Below are 26,125 nucleotides of genomic sequence, written 5' to 3'. Positions count from 1 at the left end.
AGGCGGACATCCCGATGATGAAGAGCTGCGAGTTCCAGCTGACTACTGAGGAGGCTCGAGCTGCACCAGACGTTGTGGCTGGTATGTATCCATTACTTTATTGCTAATTATAATTGTATGGCTTATGTTTATATCATGGTTGTTCACGAACCTTTTTAGTCAACGGTATGACTGCTCATGTTTTATTTGACTCGGGTGCTACCCGATCATTTGTGTCTCTTGCACTTAGCAAGAAATTCCGGGATACGCCGGGGATCTTGGACTCCCCACTTGAGGTTGAGAGTGCAGATGATCACACTGTTAGTGTTGTGAGGGTATATCGGGATTCTGTCCTAAATGTGCTTGGGGAGAGATTTCGAGTCGACATAGTCCCGATATCATTGCTAGGGCTAAAGGTGATTATCGGGATGGATTGGCTGGGGGGCAATGGGGCTATGATCGATTGTGAGTGACAGTTGGTTCGGTTTCGAACTCCCAGCAGGGGAGAGCTGGTTATTCATGGCGAGGGAGCCTTGCAGGGACCGATCCTCTGTTCGGCTGCGAGAGCAAGGAGGTTTCTTCAGCAGGGTTGCATGGGATTTCTGGCTTATATCGCGGATATAAGGGTAGGGACCGTGATGGATGTGGGTAGTGTGCTAATTGTTTAGGACTTTCGGGATGTTTTCCCCGAGGAACTACCAGGGGTGCCTCCAGAAAGGTAGGTGGAGTTCCGTATTGACTTGGTGCTGGGTGCTGCCCGAATAGCAAAGGTGCCATATCGGTTGGCACCATCCGAGATGCAAGAATTGTCAGTGCAGCTCCAAGAACTGTTAGATCGAGGGTTCATTCGTCCGAGTAGTTCACCATGGGGTGCACCGATCCTTTTCTTGAAAAAAAAAGACGGAACACACCGGATGTGCATCGATTATAGGGAACTGAACAAGTTGACGGTAAAGAATCACTACCCTTTGCCAAGTATCGATGACTTGTTCGATCAGCTCCAGGGTGCGTCCTAGTTCTCCAAGATTGATCTTAAATCTGGGTATCACCAAATGAGGATTAGGGAAGAGGATATACTAAACACGACACTAATGCCATTCGGACTCACCAATGCCCCATCAGCGTTCATGGATCTCATGAATAGGGTGTACAGACCGATGCTGGATCGGTCATTGATCGTTTTTATCGATGATATCCAGGTTTACTCCAAAACCAGGGAGCAGCACGAGCAACATTTGAAGGAGGTACTGGAGACATTGAGGGCGGAGAAACTTTATGCAAAGTTCTCCAAATGTGATTTCTGGCTACGGGAGGTGCAGCTTTCGGGGCATGTCATCAACCAAAAGGGTATTTCAGTTGATCCAACGAAGGTGGAGGCGGCGATGCGATGGGGAGTGCCGAGAAACACCTCGGAGATTCGTAGCTTTTTGGGCTTGGCAAGTTACTATCAGAGATTCATCCAGGATTTCTCTAAGATTGGTACACCACTGACCCATTTGACCAAGAAGAATGTGATTTTTTGGTGGGATGAGGGTCATCAGAAGGATTTTGAGACTCTGAGATAGAGATTTTGCAAGGCTCCAGTCCTCGTACTGCCCGATGGGTTGGACGATTAGGTGGTATATTGTGATGCATCAATTTCAGAGTTGGTGCAGTATTGATGCATCGGGGGCATGTGATTGCCTATGCGTCGAGGAAATTGAAGCCTCACGAAGCAAATTATCCCACGCATGACCTGGAATTGGGGGCAGTGGTGTTCGCTCTCAAGATTTGGAGGCACTATCTGTATGGAGTGCGATTTACCATCTATACCGATCACAAGAGCCTGAAGTATTTGATGGATCAGCAGAACCTTAATATGCGACAGAGGAGATGGTTGGACGTAGTTAAGGATTATGACTGCGAAATCCTATATCACCCAGGGAAAGCCAATGTGGTGGCTGACGCTTTGAGTCGCAAGGCGGCAGGGTCCCCGGTTAGGGACATTTTTATGAGGTTGACGGTGTTGTCGCCTTTGTTGGATATGATTAGAGGGGCTCAAGTTGAGGGGGGAAAGAAGGAGAACTGGAAATCGGAAAAGATACGGGGCCAGTACCCATTGTTCGTTAAGGACGGTTGCGACCTTTTAACTCAGTGTGGGCGAGTATGGGTACCGTTAGCGGGAGGAGTGAGGGAAAGGTTATTGGAGGAGGCTCATAAGTCTAAGTTCTCTATACATCCGGGGGCAACAAAGATGTATAGGGACTTGAGGCTTGGTTACTGGTGGCCCTACATAAAGCGAGAAATCGCTTGGTTTGTTGAGCGATGCTTGACCTATAGGAAGGTTAGGGCCGAGCACCAGTGGCCTCACGGAAAGGTACAGTCGTTACCCACTCCCATGTGGATGTGGGAGGAGATCACTATGGACTTCATTACGAAGTTACCGAGGACGGCGAAGGGAGTCGATGCCATATGGGTTGTTGTAGACAAACTGACGAAGAGTGCCTACTTCATCCCAATTCCTGAGAGCATATCCGTAGAAAAGTTAGCGTACATCTACGTTTGGAAAGTGGTGGCCAGGCACGGAGTGCCGGTGTCGGTAGTTTCAGATAGAGATGTTCGGTTCACATCCAGGTTTTGGAAAAAGTTCCACGAAGAACTGGCTACTCAGCTACATTTCAGTACAGCGTATCACCCTCAAACTAACAGACAGAGTGAGAGGACGATCCAGACATTATAAGACATGTTGCGGGCATGCGTGTTAGATTTTGGGGGAAGTTGGTATACATACCTCCCACTGGCAGAGTTCTCATACAATAACAGTTATCACTCCAGTATCGATCGAGCTCCATTCAAGATGTTATATGGTCGGAGGTTCATGACCCCCGTATGCTGGGATGAGGTTGGCCATCGGGTCATGGGGAGCACGGAGGTGGTACTCAAGACCACCGGGCTGATCTAGCACGTGCGCGACCGACTGCGGGTCGCACAGATCCGACAAAAGAGTTATGTTGATCGTCGGCGATCGGATCTTGAGTTTCAAGTGGGGGATTTTGTTTTATTAAAGGTGTCGCCCTAGAAAGGGATTATCAGGTTCCATAAGAAATGCAAGTTGGGCCCTCGATTTATAGGTACGTTCAGGATCCTAGCCCGAGTAGGCAAGGTGGTCTATCGATTAGAGCTCCCTGAGGAGCTTAGCCAGATTCACAACACCATCCATGTGTCTCAGCTTCGGAAGTGTATTGCTGACGAGTCCACGGGTATAAATTTGGATGACATTCAAGTGGATGGGGGACTGAATTACGTCGAAAAGCCAATTTCCATACTAGACAGGAAGACGAAGACACTTCAGAATAAGGAAGTAAAGTTGGTAAAAGTGCAATGGCAACATCGGAAGGGCTCCGAGTGGACTTGGGAGCCAGAAGAAGAGATGTGGGAGCATTACCCTGATCTATTTTCATCCATGGACTTCGAGGGCGAAGTCTAGTTCAAGTGGGGGAGAGTTGTAACATCCAGAAATAAAAAGGTATGACTTGACCCCCTTTAAATTAGAAATTCGACATTATTAGTCCCTTAGTACGCTGGGCGTACTTAAGTGTACGCTTAGCGTACTAGACCCCTTCCTAGTCGCGGATGTTTAGAGGTACGCTGGGCATACCAGGGGTTACGCGGGGCGTACGCGCCAGGAACCAAAAACCCTAATTTCGCACGTGAGGGTTCTATATAAACGACCTTAAGCCCTTAGGACTAAACCCTTGAGAGCCACCACTGCCCTTGGACGTTATTTCACTGCTGGAAGCTTTAGAAAACCATTTTTGAGCCTTAGAAGTGTGCTTTTGTGTTCTTTAGTGTTCATTTCAAAGAAAGGAGTTGGTCAAGCAAGCTTGAATCAAGAGGGTGCTTCAAGATCCTACATCATAATCATCTTACAGAGCTTTTAGAGGTAAAAATCTTTTACCTTTACTTTTTGCTCTTTAGATCTAGCTAGGGGTTTTGTAGTTGGTCCTTTTGATGGATTTTAGGCCTCATTTGTTGGCTAGATCGTCTCCACTCATTAATAAGGTTAGATCTAAGATCCTTAAGCCATTAGAGAGTATAAAAATAGGATCTTGGTGGAAGTCTTAACCTTGTGCATGAATGAGAGGCTTGGGAAAGGTCTTAATGGTGACTTTGGGGGCTTAATGGACATACAAAGGCATAAAGTTAGCAACTTTATGCCCTATGAGGTGTTAATGGACTCAGATCTAGAGTTTGGATGTAAAACAATGAAGTAATAAGCACTTAATGGAGAAAGTGATTAACTGGGACTTACGCCGGGCGTACTCCAAATACGCTACGCGTAACCCTTGAAGATCTGGTACACTACGCGTACCTGAATGGTACGTTGGGCATACACGAGGTAGTTGAGTCGTCCTTATTTTGGGCTGTCGAACTGTTGGGCCTCTTTTGGGTTATTGGGCCTGATTGGATTTTGTAAGTTAAAAGATTTCTATCAGTTGGACATGGACTAATTGGGTGGGCCTTTTGGGCCAAGCGAACCCGTTAGGGATATTGGACTTAGATCTTAGGCCCATTTACAACAAAAAGGTGATTGGGCCTTTAGGGTAAGGTTTATAGGTTGGACCCTCCCTTGGGATAATTTATGGATCAATCATTGATGATATCGTTATTATTGTTATTATTATTCAGTTCGGAAGGTTGCAGGTCATTAAGAGTGCAGTATTTGTATTCTTCTGACGAAGGTGAGTCTTCTCACCATACCCATGGGTCTACAGTACCAAGGCTGGCCCATTATGTGTTTATGATATATGTGTAACTACTCTGTGTCTTAATATGTATTGTGATCGTATGTTTTGCATGAAGACCCCGGGGGAGCCCATGACCTTGGGTATAAGACCATGTGGGGTAGTCCATGGCAGTCCAAGTAAAGACCATGTGGGGTAGCCCATGGCTGTCCAAGTAAAGACCATGTAGGGTAGCCCATGGCCTTGGGCGTAAGACCATGTGTGGTAGCCCATGACAGTCCAAGTAAAGACCATGTGGGGTAGCCCATGGCATTCTTGTTGATTCTTTGTATGCGTGACTTATATGACTTGTACTAGTATTATGTATGTGTGGTGTGTGGTATACTCTGGGGAACTCACTAAGCATTTCGCTTACAGGTTGTTGAATTGTTTCAGGTACATCGGAGCCGAAAGGCAAGGGCAAGGCGTGATGACGTGGCGTGCACTCTATCTATATTTCTTTTCACCAATATGTTTGGGGACCTACTCTGATATTTCATATAATGTAAAAGATGATGTTTTTATCCAAATGTGTGCTTTTATGGATTTTATGTCATTATGTTATTTAAATTAAATAATTTTTGTAGTAAAAATTGGGTTGTTACAATTGCTTTGTAACGTCGAGACCGAAGCACTTGCGAGTGAGAATGAAAAAGTAATGAAGCGGTTTCAAAAGATGTCTTCACGAAGATGACAAATTTAAATTGTAATAAATCGTTCTTATATTATGCTTAACCAGAAAAAAAATTGTATTAGACGTTTTATATTATATTTGACCGGTTTTTTTTAATGTTTTATATTACGTTTAACCGAAAAAAAATTGTGCAACCCTTCCTACTAATTCGTGTGTCCACCCTTGCTTTTACCCCATATTTTTATGTTAAACATTTTGAAACTTTAGAAAGATATTAAAATCACCACTCTAATGCTTTTGCATGTTTTTATATGTGATGTCACGTCAGCTAGACATAGTCCACTGGCATATCAAATTTGCAGTCTAGTAACCCTGCCACCTTACCAAAACTACTATGTCGGCAAGATGATAACTTTCTAACCTACTAAAAGTATAAAATAGAGACTGTTTCTTGTATTGACTTGTTGGTGCAGGGTAGACTAAAAGTATAGATTTAGGAATTCATGGAAAAATAATGGATTTTGAACAAAAAAAAAACAATTATAGCTAATTTAGAACTAGACTCTAAAACTAAGGGATAATGACTTAGGAGGGTAATAAGGTTTCCAGTTTGTCCGTATTATGTCACTAAGGTTTTTTTTTTTGTGTGTATTAGACCAATATGGTTGTTATTACCGTTTAGAAATAGTCATTTTACCGGTTTTAACGGGTAAAAAGGACTATTTCTAAACGGTAATAACAACCATATTGGTCTAATACACACAAAAAACCTTAGTGATCTAATACGGACAAACTGGAAACCTTAATACCCTCCTAACTCATTAACCCTAATTATTTAGAAAAACATGCTTACTAATCAATGTGACTGATTTGTTTGACTGAAAATAGTTGCTTCCATTTAAACTTATCTCACAACCCTTCCGGAACTTCTAAGTCCAGAAACTCATATGATTGATGATCTTCATTACATAAATATGCAACATTTTATCAATAACTTATTTTTTGTACAAAAACAAAATCTCACTTTGATACCTCCCATCAATGTCTACATTTGATAACGAATGGAAATGTAAAACCAACAGAGACTTGTATAGGATGTCTATTATCAATTATTTTATAAAAAGCAAAACTACAACATGAACTAAGAAACTGAAGTTGCAAAATGAATAAAAAAATCAGCACATACACAAATACATACATACTATATACAACACATAAACGGATGTTTATAAAGCATGAAACCTAATGACAGGAAAAGTAAAAAACTTAAAGGAGACTTTATAGAAAGAAACATCACCCTTACTTGCCACAAATGGTTGAAGACATCAACAGGAAGATCAATCTGACCATAGAATCCACATGTTGTCTGATCATGACTTCAGTAAATGAACTACTGAAACGTAAGAATTGCAATTGAACTCTATTAGCATTTGAAAAGGCAATTAGGGTTCCAGAGAAGACGACGAACGGTTAAAAAGATTTGGACCATTTCTCAATTTGTATGTGTCATCCTTGCGCATGGGACATGCTAATCTTCTCTGTATCGTTCCAATTTTATCGGATGTCCCCAAAGGGACGACTATAGATGAAGAGCTTCGCCATATAGAGGAGTAGCAGGTTATATGGGACAACGCGAGTTCTAAACGAAGTAGTTTACTGTTGATGGTCATATATTCTCAATGTCTTTAAAATTAGGGTTAATGACTTAGTAGGGTAATAAGGTTTCCAGTTTGTCCATATTAGGTCACTAAGGTTTTTTTGTGCATATTAGACCAATATGGTTGTTATTACCGTTTAGAAATAGTCATTTTTACTCGTTAAAACCGGTAAAAGGACTATTTCTAAACGGTAATAACAATCATATTGGTCTAATACGCACAAAAAAAAAAAAAAAAAAAAAAAAAAAAAAAAAAAAAAAAAAAAAACTTAGTGACCTAATACGGACAAACTGAAAACCTTATTACCCTCCTAAGTCATTATCCCTAAAACTAATTACTTTATGGTATTAAATCATATCAAAATATCAACAATTTTAAAGTTTTAAACACAAACAAATCGTAAAAAGATAATAAGTATATTTCATCTTTGATATTAGAGCTAATAATGGTATTCGCATCAGTTTGCTGACCTTTTCTGAGACGAGGGACCATTATTATTTACATAAAGGTGAGCCACCATTATAAGTTTAATAAAAGACAAGTTATGCTAAAACTAGTTGATTTTCTCCAAATTATGGTGGCCAGGAGTCATGACGGCCCTCGACACCATAAAGTATTATTTATCATGGTAAGTATCTCAAGAAACATGATTGCCACATGAATGATGTTTAAATCAATATAGTATTTGACACGTTAAACATTTTTGGCTAAATGGATATCATGCTGAATGTGAGAAATTTTTTGGATACAATATCTGTGGTTCTGAAAAAGCGATGATCTCAAAAAGGATAAATTAGAGAAACAGTAAGCTTGCTACAAAACAAAGAAAGATCACATGCGAACGCTATATATTATATGGGTGGGGGCTCTACCTATTAACTTGTTGATAAGGACACACTCATATATGGACCAAACATATATTGTCTATAACTCTATAAGTACTTTCATCAACATCCATTAATTTGGCATTCAAAAGAAACCATCAATTAATTTCTTTTTTGAATAACCCGAAAAGGAGGAAAATGACCTCTTTTGTTCAAGCTTTGATTTTGGTGATATTGTCAGCAACACTATTGTGCTTTGCACATAGCGTTCCTCAGGTGCCTTGTTACTTCATATTTGGTGACTCGTTAATGGATAATGGCAATAACAACCACCTGGTTACGACGGCAAAAGCCAATTATGCACCATATGGAATTGACTTTCCCGATGGTCCTACCGGGAGATTTTCAAATGGTCGAAATATTGTGGACGTTGTAGGTCTCTTTCTATAATATTTTCTAACATATTCATGGTTCTAGGAAATCAAGAATCTATAATGTTAAATGTTAAAACTTATACTTAATTCTATTTCATTCTGTTATTCGTCCCAGCTCAACAACTAGGGTTTGAAAACTTCATTCCACCTTTTGCAACCGCAAGAAGTGACGAAATAGCTCAAGGGGTAAATTATGCATCAGGTGCTGCTGGAATTCTTGATGAAACCGCTGAACATATGGTAGATTTTCATTATACTATAATTTTACATTATGCATGCCTTCCTTCAAAAATACATGCAAGCATATATATGTTTCAAGTATTTGAAACTTACGTCTACATGCAAGTTTTAAATTAATTTTGAAAATCCACTAAAATTGTGTAGCTTAATTGCTTCATTAAATCAAAGAGATGTGATGCTAACACGATATAAACGTTAATTACCTAGAATAAACATGAATGAAAACTGATGATGACTCTCTTGTATATTGGATTGTTTAATTAACCAAATGGTAACTATAATTCGATGACAGGGTGGTAGGGTATGCATGAATCAGCAACTAACAAATCATGCTATCACAACTTTGCAACTAGTCGACTTGATAGGTAATGGGAGTTTAGCCAGAGTTCGACAACACCTCAACAAATGCATATACACCGTTGCAATGGGCAATAATGACTACATTAACAATTACTTTTATCCGGAATACTATCAAACAAGCAGCTTATACACGCCAGAACAATATGCCGAAATCCTCGTCAAACAATATTCCAAACAGTTATCCGTCAGTACCTAAAATCTAGCTTCTAGGAATTTTTTTTTTTGTATATAAGCTAATGTTGATTTAGTTTGAGTCCAGACACTGTATAAATATGGAGCAAGAAAGTTTGGGATACATGGAGCCGGATACATAGGTTGTACACCAGCAATGATGAAGAGGTTTAACACAATTACATGTGTGAATGCTGTAAATGGAGCTATTATACAATTCAATACCAAGCTTGTTACTGCTCTTGGTGAGCTCGAGAGCAAACTCTCTGATTCAAAGTTCATCTTCATTGACCCTCCTCTTGGATATTCTAGTGGTAAGTTGCTTGCAAATTTCTTCTTTTCTTTTTCCACATGAAACTATATATATTTTGTGTTCTTTAAAAGAACTCAAAACCATAGGTAAATTGTACAAATGTCAAAACCAGTAACATACAGATATATAAATTTAATATTTTACAAAATCTATTATCAATCATGAAATCCGAGTATATTAGCATTTATCCAACAATTATATTCCTTTTGTAATACATATATTGCTAAATGCTAATTGATTATGGGGTAGATGTCAACCCGATAAAATGGTCTTCAACATATTATATGGAATATAGTAAACTTTGTTCATACATATGTTTACATCTTCATTTTTTCTTAGCTACCATCTATCGGTTCTCGATAATAGCAACCCACCGTGGAGGCAAGGTTGAAATATATTCTTAGGGTTTAAATAGTTTTTGGGAAAGAAACAATTATAAATGTCTTCAAATTAACAACAAACCCAAAAAAATGTATAAAAAGGTAACATATATTAGGATTTTGTTTTCCACATACAATGTGAGGTTTAGCATGGGTATTTTAATTGTACATTTTTGACTCGGTTTTTAAAATTCTGTTATGACTTTAATCAAAACTTTAAATTTGTTATTAATAAGGTCCAAACTTTTTTTACAAATAGCCGCAAATTATTATTATTATTATTATTATTATTATTATTTTGCAACTTTAGTTTTTTACAAAATCATTTAGACTTTTTTAACTTTTTTACAATCTTTTATTAGTCCTTTTTTTCACTTGTTATAAACTTTTTTACAATTTTACTTTTAAATTACAACTTTCTAAAGCTCTTCTACAAAAAGTTTAAAACTTCTTTTTACAAAATAGTATAAACTTGTTTTACATTTTTTACATATTTATACGGTTATTTCAAAATAAAAGTATTATAGATGTTGTAGACAATATAAAAAGTTGTTTTGATCTGTAAAAATAGTTGTATGAATACTTTTTTTTTATATATTTATACTTTTACAACATTTTAAATGTTATAAAAATGTATATACAACTATTTTAAACGTTGTAAAAAATATAAATATGAATAGTATTTTAAACAAAGTTTTATACAACTTTCTTTTTATATGTCCCTACAAATTAATCAAATTTATTATATTTTTGCAATAAGATTTAAAAAACTTGTAAACAAAGTTCTGAAAATATTGTATAAAACGTTGCATTTAAAGAAAAAAGACGTAAATTCTTTTTTTGTATATAGAAATTCGTAGAAAAGAATGTAAAAAAGTTGAAAAAGGTCTAAAAAAAAAAAAAAAAAAAAAAAAAAAAAGAAAAGAAAAGAAAAAAAAAAAAGGTTGTAAAAAGATGAATTCGTAAAAGAAATAAATAATTTTGCGGTTAATTTATAAAAGAAAAGTTTGGACAATATTCGTACCAAAATTTAAGATTTTACAAAATTTGTAACAACATTTTAAACATAAGTCAAAAGTGCAAAATTAAAATATGACATGGTAAACTATGTATTATGGATGGCAAATCGTGCTATTGTTTCGTGTTTTTGTCTGACACAACACGACACGACAATGTTTTATGTAACACGAACATGACATGACACAATGTCGTGTTTTTTTTTAACTAACACGAAAACGAACGAATTAAAAAACAACAAAGACAACACGACACGAAAAATATATCATATACTAAAAACTAATTTATTTAATCAATACTTTATCAAATATAACACGAAATGCACAACAAACACGAAAAATACGATAAAGAACTGCTAAATCGTGTCAATTTCGTGTCGAATTTTGAACATGAACACGACACGATACGAGAACGTGTTTTTTATAGTTAACACGAACACAAATTCAAATTTCAGTTTCGTCCCAATTTCATTTCGTGTCGTATATTTTTGTCGTGTCGTGTCATAAATTGTCACCCCCACTATGTATGGCAGATTAAATCAAAATCTTAGAGATCCTTACCTTTTTTTCTTTATAACATTTTTTAGGGTTGTTAACAACTTTAAAAAAAAAAAAACTTTTCTGAAAAACAATCTAACCCTATCACTCTAATTGCGTAATTGAACACAAATAAGGATTCAATTGTCTACTGAATACAACTTAAAGATAAATGACTAAAGAAAAAAAAATGTGAGGTATTTGTGTTTATTTTCTACAACAACAACAACAACAACAACAACAACAAAACAACTTGTTAAACGATCAATTTAAGATCTAACAAATGTATTTGAATGTGATAAATATTTACCTTGTAACATGGTTCATAATTGTTACAAACCAATATTTCCCTCAAAACGTGGCATGAGCCTTTTCATTCAATACATAACATAACAATGGTACAATATATTGGGTTATAACTAAAATAAGCTAAAGTAATAAAACAAATACAACACAATATAACCTAATAATCAATATACGGTTAACAGCCCCCACAATCTGAACGGGGTGTCTTGAACGAACGTTCAGACTGGTTTTGAAGTAAAGAAAAATAGGAGATGGAAGCCCTTTGGTGAAGATATTTGCATACTGAGAGGAAGAGGGAACATGAAGTACCCGAATCTGTCCCTGAGCCACTTTGTCACGAACAAAGTGTATGTCAATCACGATGTGCTTGGTGTGTTGATGCTGAACAGGGTTGTTGGACAAGTAGACGGCACTAACATTGTCATAATAAACAAGGGTGGCAGTGTGAGGTGGATAAATGAGCTCACACAAGAGATTGTGGAGCCAATTAGTCTTAGCAACAACATTAGCCATGTCGCGATACTCAGCTTCGGCACTGGATCTAGAAATCGTACCTTGTCGTTTAGAAGACCAGGAGAGAAGGTTGGAGCCAAGAAAAACACAATACCCAGAAGTAAAGCGGCGAGTGGAAGGGCAGCCAGCCCGGTCAGCTTCAGAATATGCGATCAACCCCCGAGAATGGGATGCATATAGTTGAAGACCGTGATCAAAAGTGTCGCGAATATATCGAAGAACTCGCTTGAGAGCAGCAGAGTGAGGCTCTCTGGGGTCATTCATGAAGAGGCAAACCTGTTGGACAGCATACGTAATGTCAGGTCGGGTAAATGTCAAATATTGAAAGGCACCAGCTAGACTGCAATATAGAGTCGGATCAGAAGCAGGTGATCCCGAGTCGTCTAGTTTGGTAGACGTGTCAGTAGGAGTGCGGGCCGACCTGTGGTTAGACATCTTTGCACGATCAAGAATTTCGGTCGCATACTTTTGTTGAGAGAGAAACATGCCTTGACGATCTCTAGAGACTGCAATTCCGAGAAAGTAGTTCAAAGGTCCCAAGTCGGTCATGGAGAATTCAGACTGCAATGTGGAAATAACTTGTTGAATAAGATCTAGAGAGGAAACAATCAACACAATATCATCAACATATAGAAGTAAGTATGTTGTATGGCCATCCTGTCTATAGATGAAAAGTGATGTATCTGACTTGTTGTTAGTAAAGCCAAAGGTAGTAATGAACTGAGCAAATCAGTGATACCAAGCCCGAGGTACCTGTTTGAGGTCGTTTAAATACTTCTTGAGAAGGCAAACATGGTCGGGTGTCGTGGTGTCTCAAAAACCGGATGGCTGGTGCATGTAAACTGTCTCTTGAATATGACCATGAAGAAAAGCATTCTTCACATCCAACTAATGAACTGGCCAGTGGTGAGAAATGGTAATACTAAGAACAGTCCGGATAGTTGTCGGTTTGAAAATTGGACTAAAGGTCTCATTACAGTTAATGTCGGGTCGTTGACTTTGTCCATTTGCAACTAATAGGGCCTTATAGCGAGCAAGCGATCCATCTGCATTAAGTTTCTTTTTGAACAACCAAATACAATTAACCACATTAGCATTAGTAGGCCGTGGAACAAGTACCCAAGTTCTGTTAGAAATAAGTGCATTATATTCATATTTCATAGCACTTAACCAGTTAGGATCTCGAAAGGCTTTAGAATTCGTGCGAGGAAGAGAAGAAGTGATGTTGGTGTCAATATGAAGGTTGAGACGGTCAATAGGTTTGTGGATTCCATGTCGAGCTCGGGTTTCCATGGCATGAGTGCGAGTGGAGACGGAAGGAGTGAAGGTAGGAGGTTGAGAGGGAGGAGTCGGCTTGTCGATAGAGCTAGTTGGATCAATGGATGGGGTTGAAGAAGAAGTATCGGTTGTCGAGGATTCAGGAGCAGCAATAGAGCCATCGTGAGATGGCGGGATGGCGGTGGATGGCCCGAGAGGAGTGGAAGGGTGATTCAGGTCATTAAAGCAATTTTGGGCAGCATCAATGTTAAGAAACCCATAGTCAGGAGAGTGATTTGGGGTCATAGACCCAAATGGGAAGATGGTTTCATCGATAACAACATGACGGGAAATGATTATTTGTTTGGTGTGGAGATCAAGACAACGAAAACCTTTGTGATTTGATGGGTAGGCTAAAAATATGCAGGGTCCAGATCGATTTTGAAGTTTATGGATGTTATTTAGATGGGGATAGCAAACACATCTGAAAACACGAAGATGGGAGTATGTGGGATGTTTGTTGAAAAGTTTGTGAAAAGGTGTGTCATTATTTAAAGTGGTGGAAGGTAATATATTTAAGAGATAGGTGGCCATGTGAAGCGCCTCGACCCAATAAGTGGGTGGGAGATAAGCTTAAACAAGAGAATGCACATCATGTTGTTTATTGTGCGGAGCATACGTTCAGATTTTCCGTTTTTTGAGAGGTGTATGGACAGGAAAAACGCATGTGAATGCCATGAGTGTCACGCAATTGGTGAAATTGAGAGTTATCATATTCTTTGCCATTCTCGCATTGAAAAGTTTGAATGTCCGTTTGGAATTGATTTTTAATATATGCACGAAAATGAAGGAATTTAGAGAAGACATCAGATTTTTTTTCTATGAGGATACACCCAAACAAAATGAGTAAATTGATCAAGAAAAATGACATAGTAACTAATTCCACTGGGACTTTGAATTGGAGATGTCCATACATTAGAATGAATGACATGAAAAGGAAATAAAGCATCAATTTTAGATAACGCAAAAGATAAACGTACATGTTTGCCAAGTTGACATGCATGACATAATAAACTAGGATCTTGTTTATTACAAAAAATAAACTTTCTAGAAACTAGTAACTTGAGAGTTTGTTAACTGGGATGACCAAGACGTTGATGCCACAAAGATAAGCCAACAGTGAGAAAAGCTTGAGTGGTTGGTTTGGTGATAGGATAAAGATCACCCGTTCTATCACATCAAATGAAGATTTGTTTGGCGAGGAAGTTCTCCACAGAAAACCAAATTCATCAAATTCAATAGAACTTTTATTATCACGAGTAAAAGTACACACATAAATGAGAATTTTTATAATTTGAGGAGCTATAAGAATGTTTTTTAAAACTAATGGACGAAATGGATTGAGATCTAGAGTGGAATGACAAATTTTTGACACCGGAATGTGAGATCCGTCCCCGACTAAAACCGATAAATTAGAATTTGTGCACTTATTGCTAAAAGACTTTAGAATATCTGAGTTGGCATGAAGGTGTGCGATAGCCCCAGTATCCATGTACCAATCGGCATTCCCCGGGTCTTGAAGACTCATGGTGTTAAATGCTTGAGGAAGAGTGGTGGGCTCCAATTGATATGGAAATTGGAAATATTGCAAATTATTGGGCTGCTGAGAATAAGCAAAAAAACGCTTGGAGTTGGGCCATATTGGAATTGGGCCATCTATGTTGTTGAGAAGAACCCATTTTGTGATGAGTTGAAGTGGAACAGGGAGCTGCAAATTATTTTTAATACGGTTTTATCATGTGCACCATACAAATATTGGCCTAGTTACATAATAAAAATTGTATAAAATATATACAATGGCAATAGATTTGATATATTGGTAAATGTGTGTACCATGACTCTTATCTTTAATTAGTATAAATATATTTGGATTGTTATTCACATCAAAATATTTCAACAATGAGTGAATAATATTAAAATTAAGATGAAGTTAGCTAAAATCGACTGTCCAATCAAGTTATCAAGTTATGTTTAACATCAAACGAACAAGAGAATTGTGTTGGCATATTTGTTTTTTCATATTTTTGATATCTTTTGATTCCATCAAGTCAGAAGTTGACTATCAAAATTATTCAAATAGTTTTATATAAAACCTATAAGGGCAAGGCATAAATACAAAATTGGTTGTAAATTATGATTAATTAAGTGGCTATTTTGTCTTTATAAATATGAATGAGTTTGGAATTGATGATATGTTTGGGTCTTAAGATACATGAATGCCCTAGTAAATATAAATGTAATTTGTGCAAAAGTTTAAGTGATCTCGTTAAGTAATCATTCTGATAAAATGTTTGTTTTATGCCTACATCCAGATTTCAATGTTACAGATAAACCTTGTTGCAAAATCTCAACCACAATTGGTGAAGGGCTATGCGCCCCCAACGAAATCCCATGTGGTGCTAGGGAAAACTACATATTTTGGGATGAATTTCATCCTACCGAGAGTGCTAGCCTTGTAGACGGAGCAAGGACATACGAAGCCCTCTCATCTTTCTATGCCTCTGAGCCTAAAGGATCATTTCCAATATCGGCTGTCTAGCGATCAACAGAGGGTTTGATGTGTAGCCGCAAGTTGAGTATTACTCTTGGGGCTAAAAATAAAGGACACTCTTCTAGTATTTATCTATCATGTTAATGTTATTTATGTTGTTTTATGCATCTATCAATAATTAAATTATAGTGAGCAAACATCTTATATAAAATACATGTCATGCAATGTTTTTCAATTTGATTGCCGGTGTTCGATAATCTGCTTAATCATGTGATGCAAATTGTATGATACTAGAGTTTGCATATATGTACGTTGTAGCGGAAATCCCATAAAAATTAGACCGGTTTAATTAATTTCACAATCGGATTATAAAAGTTTATGTATGAAAGATTCCCAAAACATAAATTACAATTAAATTTATAAAAACAAAAACAACTTTAAATTTTCATGCATAAAAACAAAGACGTAAAAGAGCTATAAAATTTTATTTACGTAAAAAGTAAATAATTTTGTAAAGAAATTCCATATATGTATACCTTAATAAGCATTTACCCTTAAATGCTTAAGAGGTACAACACTTAAAGCATTATTTACAACAAGTTTATGCATTGAAATTATTTGCTCGACTATTGAAAAGGTCAAGGAACTCTTATCTCCCCTCTTATTAAGTAGCAGTTGTTTTGAGCTGATTCGTTCACTTATCTCGGCATTTCCTCATATTTCGCAGTTTTTGTTCGTTTGGTTCATATAAATTTGAAGAGACATTCTAATAGAAATTCCCTTGAATCCCTCATCACATTGATCTATCATGGGTCTCTCCATAAACCCAGCTTTGGCCTCCTACTACGTTGTCATTCGCTGCTCCACCTCGCACACCTTCGCATCTCCTTCATTACCTTCCACACCTCCGACGACATCAGATGTCGCTTCAGGTATACACTGTTCTTCTGTTTTCTTTTTTTCTCTCCCCCAAATACACTGAAATAGTCAATTTCTTGATGAAATCGGGATATTTTTTGCTTTTTTTTTTTTTTTTTGAAACAACAAATCACCTATATAATTTCAACAAATGTTATAAAGCCTACATACTCCACACAATCTGATACCAAGCAACGCATACACATGTCCTTGTATGGTAAGATTTCATCTCACCATTCATCACCGTCCTCCGCCTATATCTTCATATATGAACCTCAAATCTGAAAACTCTGCTTCTCCCCCACCCTTTCCGTGTTCCTATCAAATAAATTTAAGGTATGCATTTTCTGTCTATTCCAATTCCTCTCCTTTTTCTCGATATTTTCTCTATGGTCTAAGATATCAAACCCAAATCTATTCAGGTCTCCATCTTAAATGTGTAAGTGATATCTGGTCTATTAACTAAAAAAAGAGCACCTGTAATGTAGGTTTTATATTATTTTATAGTGTATGCTTTATTGATCATTTTTTCTGTTCTTTGTCACCACGAATCACCCTAGAATCGGTTTTCTCTATGGTGTTTGTCTCTAAGACTTCCCGACGAAAAACAACCAAAAGAAAGCTATTTTTTTCTCAGCAGGTTAAGGTTTTCCATTCCAATTGCCAAACACCACCGCCCAGCGACACCCACTCTAGCACCGTCCTCTGCCATCGTTGCTCTTCTCTCCCACTCTCAAACACATAAATGATTTCAGTGGTGATTTTCTAGAGCCAACCCCACGCTTTTCAGTTTGATTAAAGGTATAATTTGTAAACATTTTTCTCATCTTAGATTTTGCAGTTTTCTTCAAATTTTGTTATTTATTTTCTGTTTTGTTTTTAGTTTTGGTAGTAGTCTTTCATACAAGAACCTTTCTCATGTTGACAATTACAGTTTCCTTTTAGCTGTGATTTTTCTTTTGCTTGCAGCTTGACCAAAGCTCAAGGAATTTCACTTCCTACTAAATGATGTTTAGGTAAACTACCAAAACCCTCGATGGTATTTGGATTTAGTTTCTTTTTACCCGGTTTTTAGGGATCAATTTTGTTGTTTTTATTACAGGTTCCATCATTTAGCTACTATACTTGATGTCAAGAAAATCTTTCAAAATAACTTGATTTGAAGGTATTTTCTTACGTTATTTTATCTTCTTTAAAATATTTTGAAGAATGCAACATTTTTGGAAAAGTATATTTTTGGTGATGTGTGTATTCTTAGCTTCCTTTTGAGTTTGTATGAATGTGTTAATCAGCAGTATCTATAGTTTGAAAATAGTTTGGTTAGGAAAGTTGTCAAACAGAAAAAGTGTAATAGCAATGAACATTAAAAAGGCAGCATGTTGCGATGGTGGTGTAACAATGAACAATAGTTATAAGTATAAACATATATCCAAGTCTTTTTTTAGTTAGTCTTTTTTGTCTAAGAATGATTTTGCAAAATCATGTATATTTACAAAGTAATGATTCTTACAGGAGTCATAACTCCATATTGTTATCATAACCGGTTTTATTTTGAAAGTATCTTATATTTGATATATTTTTATAATTTACATTAGGATTTTTTCTCTAGCTATTGATTTTTACAAAAAAACTTAAATCATGCTCCAAAAGAAACTCTATAAATATAGAGTAAATAGATCAAGGTAAAAAATCAGTCATTTGTTAGTATATATTTATAGAAAATTGGACCAAAATGCCCCTGGATGAATAAGTACCGCTCATGATTTTAAGGTTGCATCTTGGAAATTCTATACTCATGAGTCATGCCTATTGGATCTCTTCCCCTGGATGACGAGTTTACCCCTATATATCGTCTCACATGTTTGGTCTTCTCAACATGGGACTTCATGGATCGGTTACTTTTGGAATCAAGTAAACAAGTTGGCTTTCTCCAAGTTCAAAAGAAATGATCAAGTCTAACTTAGTCCCTTGTTAGCTTTGTAGAAGTACACTACCACTTATATGTCCGTTATGCCCCACAAATTAAATCTTTTAAGTTCCATTTGTTAGTATTCACCTTGTCACTTAGTGTTTCTTTGTTTTCACATGTATTTTACTTTACTTGTAGCGTCTATGTAATGTATCTATCCCTTCTCACAACTTCTTTCGTCTATTAGTTATATCTATTAAGTAGAAAAAAAAGAACGTTCATAAATTATGAATTTGTTGTAAAAATAGTTATTATTTTTAGTGTTGAGCATACAACAATGTTTGGTTGTTTTGTGATATTTTATCAAAATATTGTATTTTGATATTATGACGTGTCTCATTTTAGTAAAAAGCTATCAGAAATATGACTTTTCATTTCTTGCAAAACATAGGTAATTTTTTTGCATGCCCAATATGATATTTTTCATTTTCTTATTTTATGTTATACGGAAATAGTTTCAACTCCAAAGCTTTTTTTTATGTGGTTTTAAAGGTTGCTTATTATGGGACCGAAATTTATATTGTTATTTTTTGAAATTTAGAAAAAATGATATCATTCATAGCATACTTAACTATAACATTATTTTTTTAAAAACTATGAAAGTTGTTGCAATTCATAAATATTGACAATAGAGTTCAAATTTATTTTGAAACTACATAATCACCTTTTTAAACTAATTTTGAAAGAAATTATTCGCACCCGTCGCTTAGCGCGGCTAAACGATTAGTATATATATATATATATATATATATATATATATATATATATATATATATATATATATATATATATATATATATACAAAAAAAAAAAAAAATTAAGCTCTAAAAACATAAAATAAACAAAGTTATAATAGGAAAATTTTATAAGAAATGTTTGGACGAATTCATAAAACAAAGTTGTAAAAAAGATAAAAAGATATTATACAAAAAAATTAATATAAGTTGTTAAAAAAACATGGAGAAAATAGTAAAAGCATTGTTGACAAATTTTCTAAAAGTATTTTAAAATTGGGCTAAAATTGTAAAAGAATGTAACAAAATTCGGAGAAACAATAAACTTTCGGCTAGAAAATTATAAATTGAAAAAAAAAAAAAAAAAAAAAAAAAGAAAAAGGTCTATCTTAACAAATCGAATCAAAGAAGCTAAAATGGGAAGAGTGCAAGGAGAATGATGTTAGATTTTACTTGGCGTCATGTCATTTGTGTGAAGCACTAAACGTTAAGCTAATGTTTTGTTGATGTAAATATCATGCTTCAAGCTTTTATAAATCTTGGAGAGTCACATCCTTTGTAAAACACTAGATGAATTCTCGCGCTTTGCGCGATGAAGATTAAAATTATATTGTTAAAATATTGAAAAATATATGTTTAAAATGGTTATGTTATTTACATTAATTTTAAGATAATATTTTTACACACACACATATATATATATATATATATATATATATATATATATATATATATATATATATATATATATATATATATATATATATATATATATATATATATATATATATATATATATATATATATATATATATATAAGGTTAGGTTCATGTGAGACGGTCTAATTTTGTGAGGCCGTGAGATATATTTTTTTTATTTTTTTTAGTTAATTCAAGTTCCGAAAATAATATTTAAAAAAAGAATTTTTGGACTTTTCCATTTATATTGCATTTTAAAATTATTTTTTAGAATATGTATAGTGTAATATTTTATTATAATATTTCACGTATTTTTCAAAAAAAATGGATTTTTTTTATTATTTTTTATTTTTTTTTTTAGTTAATTCAAGTTCCGAAAATAATATTTAAAAAAAGAATTTTTAGATTTTTCCATTTATTTTGCATTTTAAAATTATTTTTTAGAATGTGTTAATGTAATATTCTATTAGAATATTTCACGTATTTTTCAAAAAAAAAAAAACAAGATTTTTTTTTTATTTTTTTATTTTTTTTCTTTTTATTTTTTTTAGTTAATTCAAGTTCCAAAAATAATATTTAAAAAAAGAATTTTTGGATTTTTCTATTTATTTTGCATTTTAAAATTATTTTTATATTTGGTCTCACGGTTTCACAAAATTATTATGGTCTCAAATGAACCTGGATATATATATATATATATATATATATATATATATATATATATATATATATATATAATGTCAATTATTTTGAACAATAATATATCAACCCACATTCCTCATTAATAGAATTAAATATAATTATATATTTAGTATTATTTTTAACAATTATTATTATTTATTAATTATATTTTTATTTATACGATCATTTTCTAATTTCAATAATGATGTTTATTTAAAATACAATTTATTTATAACTAAATGTAATTTACAAATTGATGTTATTATCATTTAAAATTGTCATTCGTTAATTTTAAACCACTTATTATTAATAATAAGTTAAAGAAGACTTTTAAGAAACACTTAATATTATTATTAAAATGTGAAACATACATTAAATAACAAAGTGATAAGATAGACAATTTGCTTTCAAAAGAGATTTGTATGGAATATGACATATCCATGTAATTTGATTTTATTATTTATAATTATTGCTTATTAATTTTAAAACCACTTGTTATTATTAATAAGTGAAAGAAACTTTTAAAAAACATTTATTATTATAATTAAAATGTTAAACATATACTAAAATATAAAGTGATAAGATAGACAATTTGCATTTAAAAAAGGCTTGCATGGATAATATGGATAATATGACATATCCGTGATTTTTAATTAATTATTGTTTTGAAGCAACATGAACATACAAACATGTATACAATAGTTAATTAAATATTATATATATCACCTTCCATAACATATGATCGATAACATGAATCTAATCTAATTTACATTAAAATTTCAACCACAACATACAATGATATTCTTAAAAGAATACTTAAATCAAGAAAATACAAAAAAGAGTTAGTATATAACAAACTTACAAATTAAAAACTTCAACATAATAACATGGCTCGAAAAATTGTTCAAAGCCTCAAACAAACACAAAAAACTTTAAACTTGTTTTCTTTGTGAATTTTGAATGTGATTTGTACCTTTGTGTCTACTAAAAAAGATTGTTCTTTTTATAGTAGAGTATCCATTAAATGTTTATTAAATATTTTATATAAGTTATAAAACCTTTGAATTGTTAATCATTATTAAGAGACTTTTGAGTGGTATTCATTAAAATAAGAGGTTTCAAATGCATGAGGTGTTTGCAAATTTTTACGGGGGTTTCAAAAGCATGAGGTTTAAGGAAAAATGTTAGCTTTATAAGTATGTATGATGACTTAGGACGACAATTAATATACATATATTAAAGTTATCCACCTCTTAGTAAAGTTCCTAAGAGGTTGGCAGAAATGGTCCCCTATTTATGGCTGTATGTATAATTTCGTCTTGATTTTGTAAGGGGTTATTTTTTGACATTATGTATATTCTTTGTCAACACGTGTTAGCAATCTACTGCCTTATCTTCCCCTACCGTTTTCTCATTCAATCATATTCAGATTTGTGTGCTTCTTCTTCACCTATCTCCTCGAATCACCGCCTATACTTCCCTCGATGTTTCCCACCGCTTTTTGAAAACCCTCCATCTCTCTCTAAACTCATCGGCTTCAGATAGTAAACATCCTACAATCGATCTCCACTGCTTCACGCTTCTTCCGTTTCTACACCAGCTTCCAAACTGTGAGACACACGATCCTCCATCGGGTTACTTTAATCACATTTGCGATTCCCTTTACGCATTTATCTCTTCCATAACCATTCTTCTTTATCACCGACTCAAATGTTTCTCTAACCTTTTCCTGGTCGGCGACTTCAAAGATGAAAGAAAGAGCAAGTCTTTCTCTAAACCTTAGAAAATAATCTTAATCCCGTTCTTTGACCTCCATTTACTCTGCTGACCGACTCTTTTTTTTTCTTTATCTACCGCCATCGATGAAAAAATCCACAACAATCGGCATTCAATACTCACTCGATTGGTCTTGCCATAATCAATTCCTTTTGTGTATGTCTCAGTTTGAACCAACAATGGAGACATTCTATCCAATTTTCTACTTCATCACTGCTCAGCCACATCAAAGAAAGGTAATTTCATTTTTCATTTTTCTTTTTTCTTTTTAATAAGATTTGTGTGGACCTACTACCTGTTGTGTTGTGCCCTTAGACAACTTTTGTTTGCATCTATTAGATTTTACTCGATCTTTCCCTTTTGTTGAGCATAACAAATGTTGTCACAATCAGAAATTTTGTGCCTTGTAACTACAACACTTAAGTCAAATTATGAATCAAAAACATAAGAGCATATATGATGCTTACCCTATGACAACAAAATTTCAATCAAACACCCCATGCAAACAATTCAAATAGTCGTTAAGCAATTGGAAACCCTAGAAGTTCTTGTTTAAGTCCATTTTTGGACTAAGACTTCCTTATTGGGCTAAAAGGACCAATAAGCTTCCAATTTGGCCATCTTGGGCTTAGAACTCTCAAAATGGGCTCTAATTGGATCCACTTCCATTTAATTCAATATTTTGGGCCATATTGGGCCTAGAATGAAATAGATTAATTATATGACCCTTTTTGGACAATAATTAACCTAATCTAGCCTCATAAAGCATAAAAAATCACATTTATATTTTTTAGGACCAAAAATCATCCAACCTAACTATAACATGGGCTTAAGGGCAAAAAGCCCAAAAAGCTCCTCTCACCCTCCCCATTCTCGGCCCAAGCCCAAGAGAAAAAGGAGTTGACTTTGTGAGTGACACCTCACAATTGTTCATGGGACATCCATGCATGAAAACTCAAACATCCATGCACTCACATACTTCCAAGTCTAGCCACTCTTTTTCTCCCTCTCTCTTGCTCTCGGCCGAGTTCAAGCACACACACACACACACACACCCATTTCACTCACTTTTCTCTCAAGAAAACTCTCTCATATCTCCTCCATATTTTCGAGATCTAAGAAGGATTCAAGGGGATTCTTACACAAATTCTTCATCTAAGGTAAGATAAAGTTTGGATCTATGATATAGGTTCTTTGTTTTATCAAAATCTCCTTCTAATCCATGTAAAAATCATGATCACTCACTTAGAGACCCTCTAAGTTTGAGATCTTCCAAGGAGGGGTACTAAGGCCGAATTTTCTTCTCATTTTCTTCCAAAAACCGAAACCACGCCCAAAGGTGAGCTTCATACCCCTTATTTTCTGTTTTTATAAGTTTTTGTGGGGGAGAATACAAGCAAATGTGTAGATCTAAGAGTTCATGTATGTCTTGTGTGATTTTATGCATGTGTGTATGATTTTTATGTGTTATGTGATGATTATGTTAGCTAAAAATATCTAAAAACCGAGATATACAACATGAAGGATGAAATAAACATAACTTATACCATTTTACACTAATCAAGTCAATAAAAATCATTTAGTTGGTTAGTATGAACATTTTTGTACACAAAACCCATTTTTTTGTCTCAAAATGTCAAAAATACAAAACTAAGGGGCCCAAAACGACAAAACATAATTTCTGGAGGTTGAAAGAAGTCCAAACAGTTTTTAAGATAATTTTTCTGAATAAAAACACTTTGGAGGGGCTTAAAATGTGAATTTTAAACCTAATGGGCTAAAAATGGGCTTTTCGGCCCAATAAGCCCCAAATTGCGAAAATTCGGAAAAAGAGGGGCTGAAACAGCACATTTCTAAAAAACAGGGGATTACTAGTGTAATAAAACTATTTCAAGGGTGAAAAATGTTTTCAAATTAAAAAGGGACCAAAAATGCAAAAAAATTTCCATTTTGGGCCAAAATTGTAAAAGTTGCGAAAATGGGGGTTTCAACCGAAAAATTTCATTTTTGATGGACTTAAGCTGTCTATCAAGTAAATCTGGGCTGAAAACGTCTTTTCAACAAGTTTTGATACTAAAGTGTCAAGAAAAATGGGTTAAGGACTAAAATGGAAATTCTTTTATATAAAGGGTTAAAAGTATAAATTTTATTCAAGAAGGGGCATCAAGAAGAAAAACTCTAATGTTTAAAACAATAAGTCCGTTAAGATAAAAATTCGAGTACCACGGCTACCGGCAAAACGTAATAGCAAATACACCTTCAACACCAAAAATCGTTACCAAACGAATTGATTCGGTCTCGAATCAATAACAAATCAAAAATCAATAAACAATGATACTTCAATACACACGCGTAAATTTATGAGAAGTCAATACACCATCTTTGGGTCCGAAAGTTTCAAATCGTGCTTGTTGGGCCTAGCTAGTCCAATGACATGATCTTTAGGCCCGAAGGAAACGCGCTTACATGTTGGGCCTTATATGACCTAATTCCGTGTAAAAGGACTTTCAATAGATTTTTGTGCTGTTGGGCCCCAAGGGTCCTTTGGTACTGCTAGCAAAGTCGAGAAGTCAAATGTGATTCGGGCCAAGGGCTTTTCGCATTCACGATAGCCTTGAACGACTTATGGAAATAACGGGGGCTTCACACCCTCCTTTCTCCTCGGTTATGGGGTTACGAGAAGTCAGGGTGGTTGGATTCAGTGAGTAGTACGGACGATGCCTAAGGGATCGTTTGTAAAGTTGTAAAGTAGTCATTTTCATTAATGCGTGCTTATAACGACTCACAACCCATAATTAATCCAATGTCACCTGGAACTATAGAATACAACGTCATATCGGAAATATACTAACTAAGCCACGTAATTTGATGTATTAGGAAAACATCGGGTTTTCCTAGGGAATTCAACACTTTCACCTATGATATGCATACAAAGTCTAACAATTATTCACATTTACTGAAATCAACAAGTATACTTACGGATCTTCACACTTTTTCTTACTTACAATATTCTTTTCAGAAAATATTGGATTTTCTGGTGGTTTTTCAAAATGATACAAATCATTACTTTTCAAACATTACTTATGAACTCACCAACATTTCATATGTTGACGTTTTTCCAAAATACTTGTATTCTCAGGTAACAGGTAAATCGAAGAAAATGTATCCAGTGATATCATGATGTTTTGTTTAATTAATATCGAACGGTTTATGTTTTGGAATTGTAATGTTTAAAAACAATGTACTAAATGTAAACATTGATGGGTGTAATATTTCAATGCATGGTGATGAATGATGTTATGATTCATGTATATTCATTGTGATGGTATTCAATTGAGTCACAATAGCCCTTGGACGTTTCCGCCGTCTGGTTCGGGGGTGTGACAGGTTGGTATCAGAGCTCTGTTTATAGT

General features: G+C 34.8%; 1 protein-coding gene, 1 long non-coding RNA gene and 1 other non-coding gene across 3 annotated transcripts; 2 read left to right on the top strand and 1 right to left on the bottom strand.

Moving 5' to 3' along the window:
• Window positions 1–6,850: 6,850 nt before the first annotated feature.
• LOC145027883 (U6 spliceosomal RNA) lies at window positions 6,851–6,953 on the bottom strand. Its single transcript, XR_013675646.1, has one exon. It is a non-coding gene; the product is annotated as a U6 spliceosomal RNA (small nuclear RNA).
• Window positions 6,954–7,989: 1,036 nt separating this feature from the next.
• Window positions 7,990–16,171, top strand: LOC145045050 (GDSL esterase/lipase At5g45670-like). The gene is made up of 5 exons (XM_078993399.1): window positions 7,990–8,294; window positions 8,408–8,532; window positions 8,825–9,076; window positions 9,152–9,377; window positions 15,758–16,171. The coding sequence occupies exons 1-5, from the start codon at window positions 8,057–8,059 to the stop codon at window positions 15,982–15,984; spliced, it is 1,068 nt and encodes a 355-aa protein (XP_078849525.1). The 5' UTR covers window positions 7,990–8,056; the 3' UTR covers window positions 15,985–16,171.
• A 305-nt stretch (window positions 16,172–16,476) lies between these two features.
• On the top strand, window positions 16,477–19,019 carry LOC145000949 (uncharacterized). The gene is made up of 4 exons (XR_013661421.1): window positions 16,477–17,655; window positions 17,824–17,870; window positions 17,957–18,019; window positions 18,625–19,019. It is a non-coding gene; the product is annotated as an uncharacterized LOC145000949 (long non-coding RNA).
• Window positions 19,020–26,125: the final 7,106 nt, after the last annotated feature.

Source organism: Lactuca saligna, chromosome 1, assembly GCF_052625555.1.
Source record: "Lactuca saligna cultivar CGN05327 chromosome 1, ASM5262555v1, whole genome shotgun sequence".
Taxonomy (NCBI): Eukaryota; Viridiplantae; Streptophyta; class Magnoliopsida; order Asterales; family Asteraceae; genus Lactuca; species Lactuca saligna.
Note: the sequence above shows the minus strand (reverse complement) of the source record. Positions and strands in the feature narration are given on the sequence as shown.

Excerpts from the sequence above, each read along its gene's own strand:
- LOC145045050 (XM_078993399.1), top strand. The coding sequence starts at position 8,057 with ATGACCTCTTTTGTTCAAGCTTTGATTTTGGTGATATTGTCAGCAACA. Across the intron at positions 8,533-8,824 it reads ATGAAACCGCTGAACATATG|GGTGGTAGGGTATGCATGAA; the intron begins GTAGATTTTCAT and ends ATTCGATGACAG. Across the intron at positions 9,077-9,151 it reads AATATTCCAAACAGTTATCC|ACACTGTATAAATATGGAGC; the intron begins GTCAGTACCTAA and ends GTTTGAGTCCAG.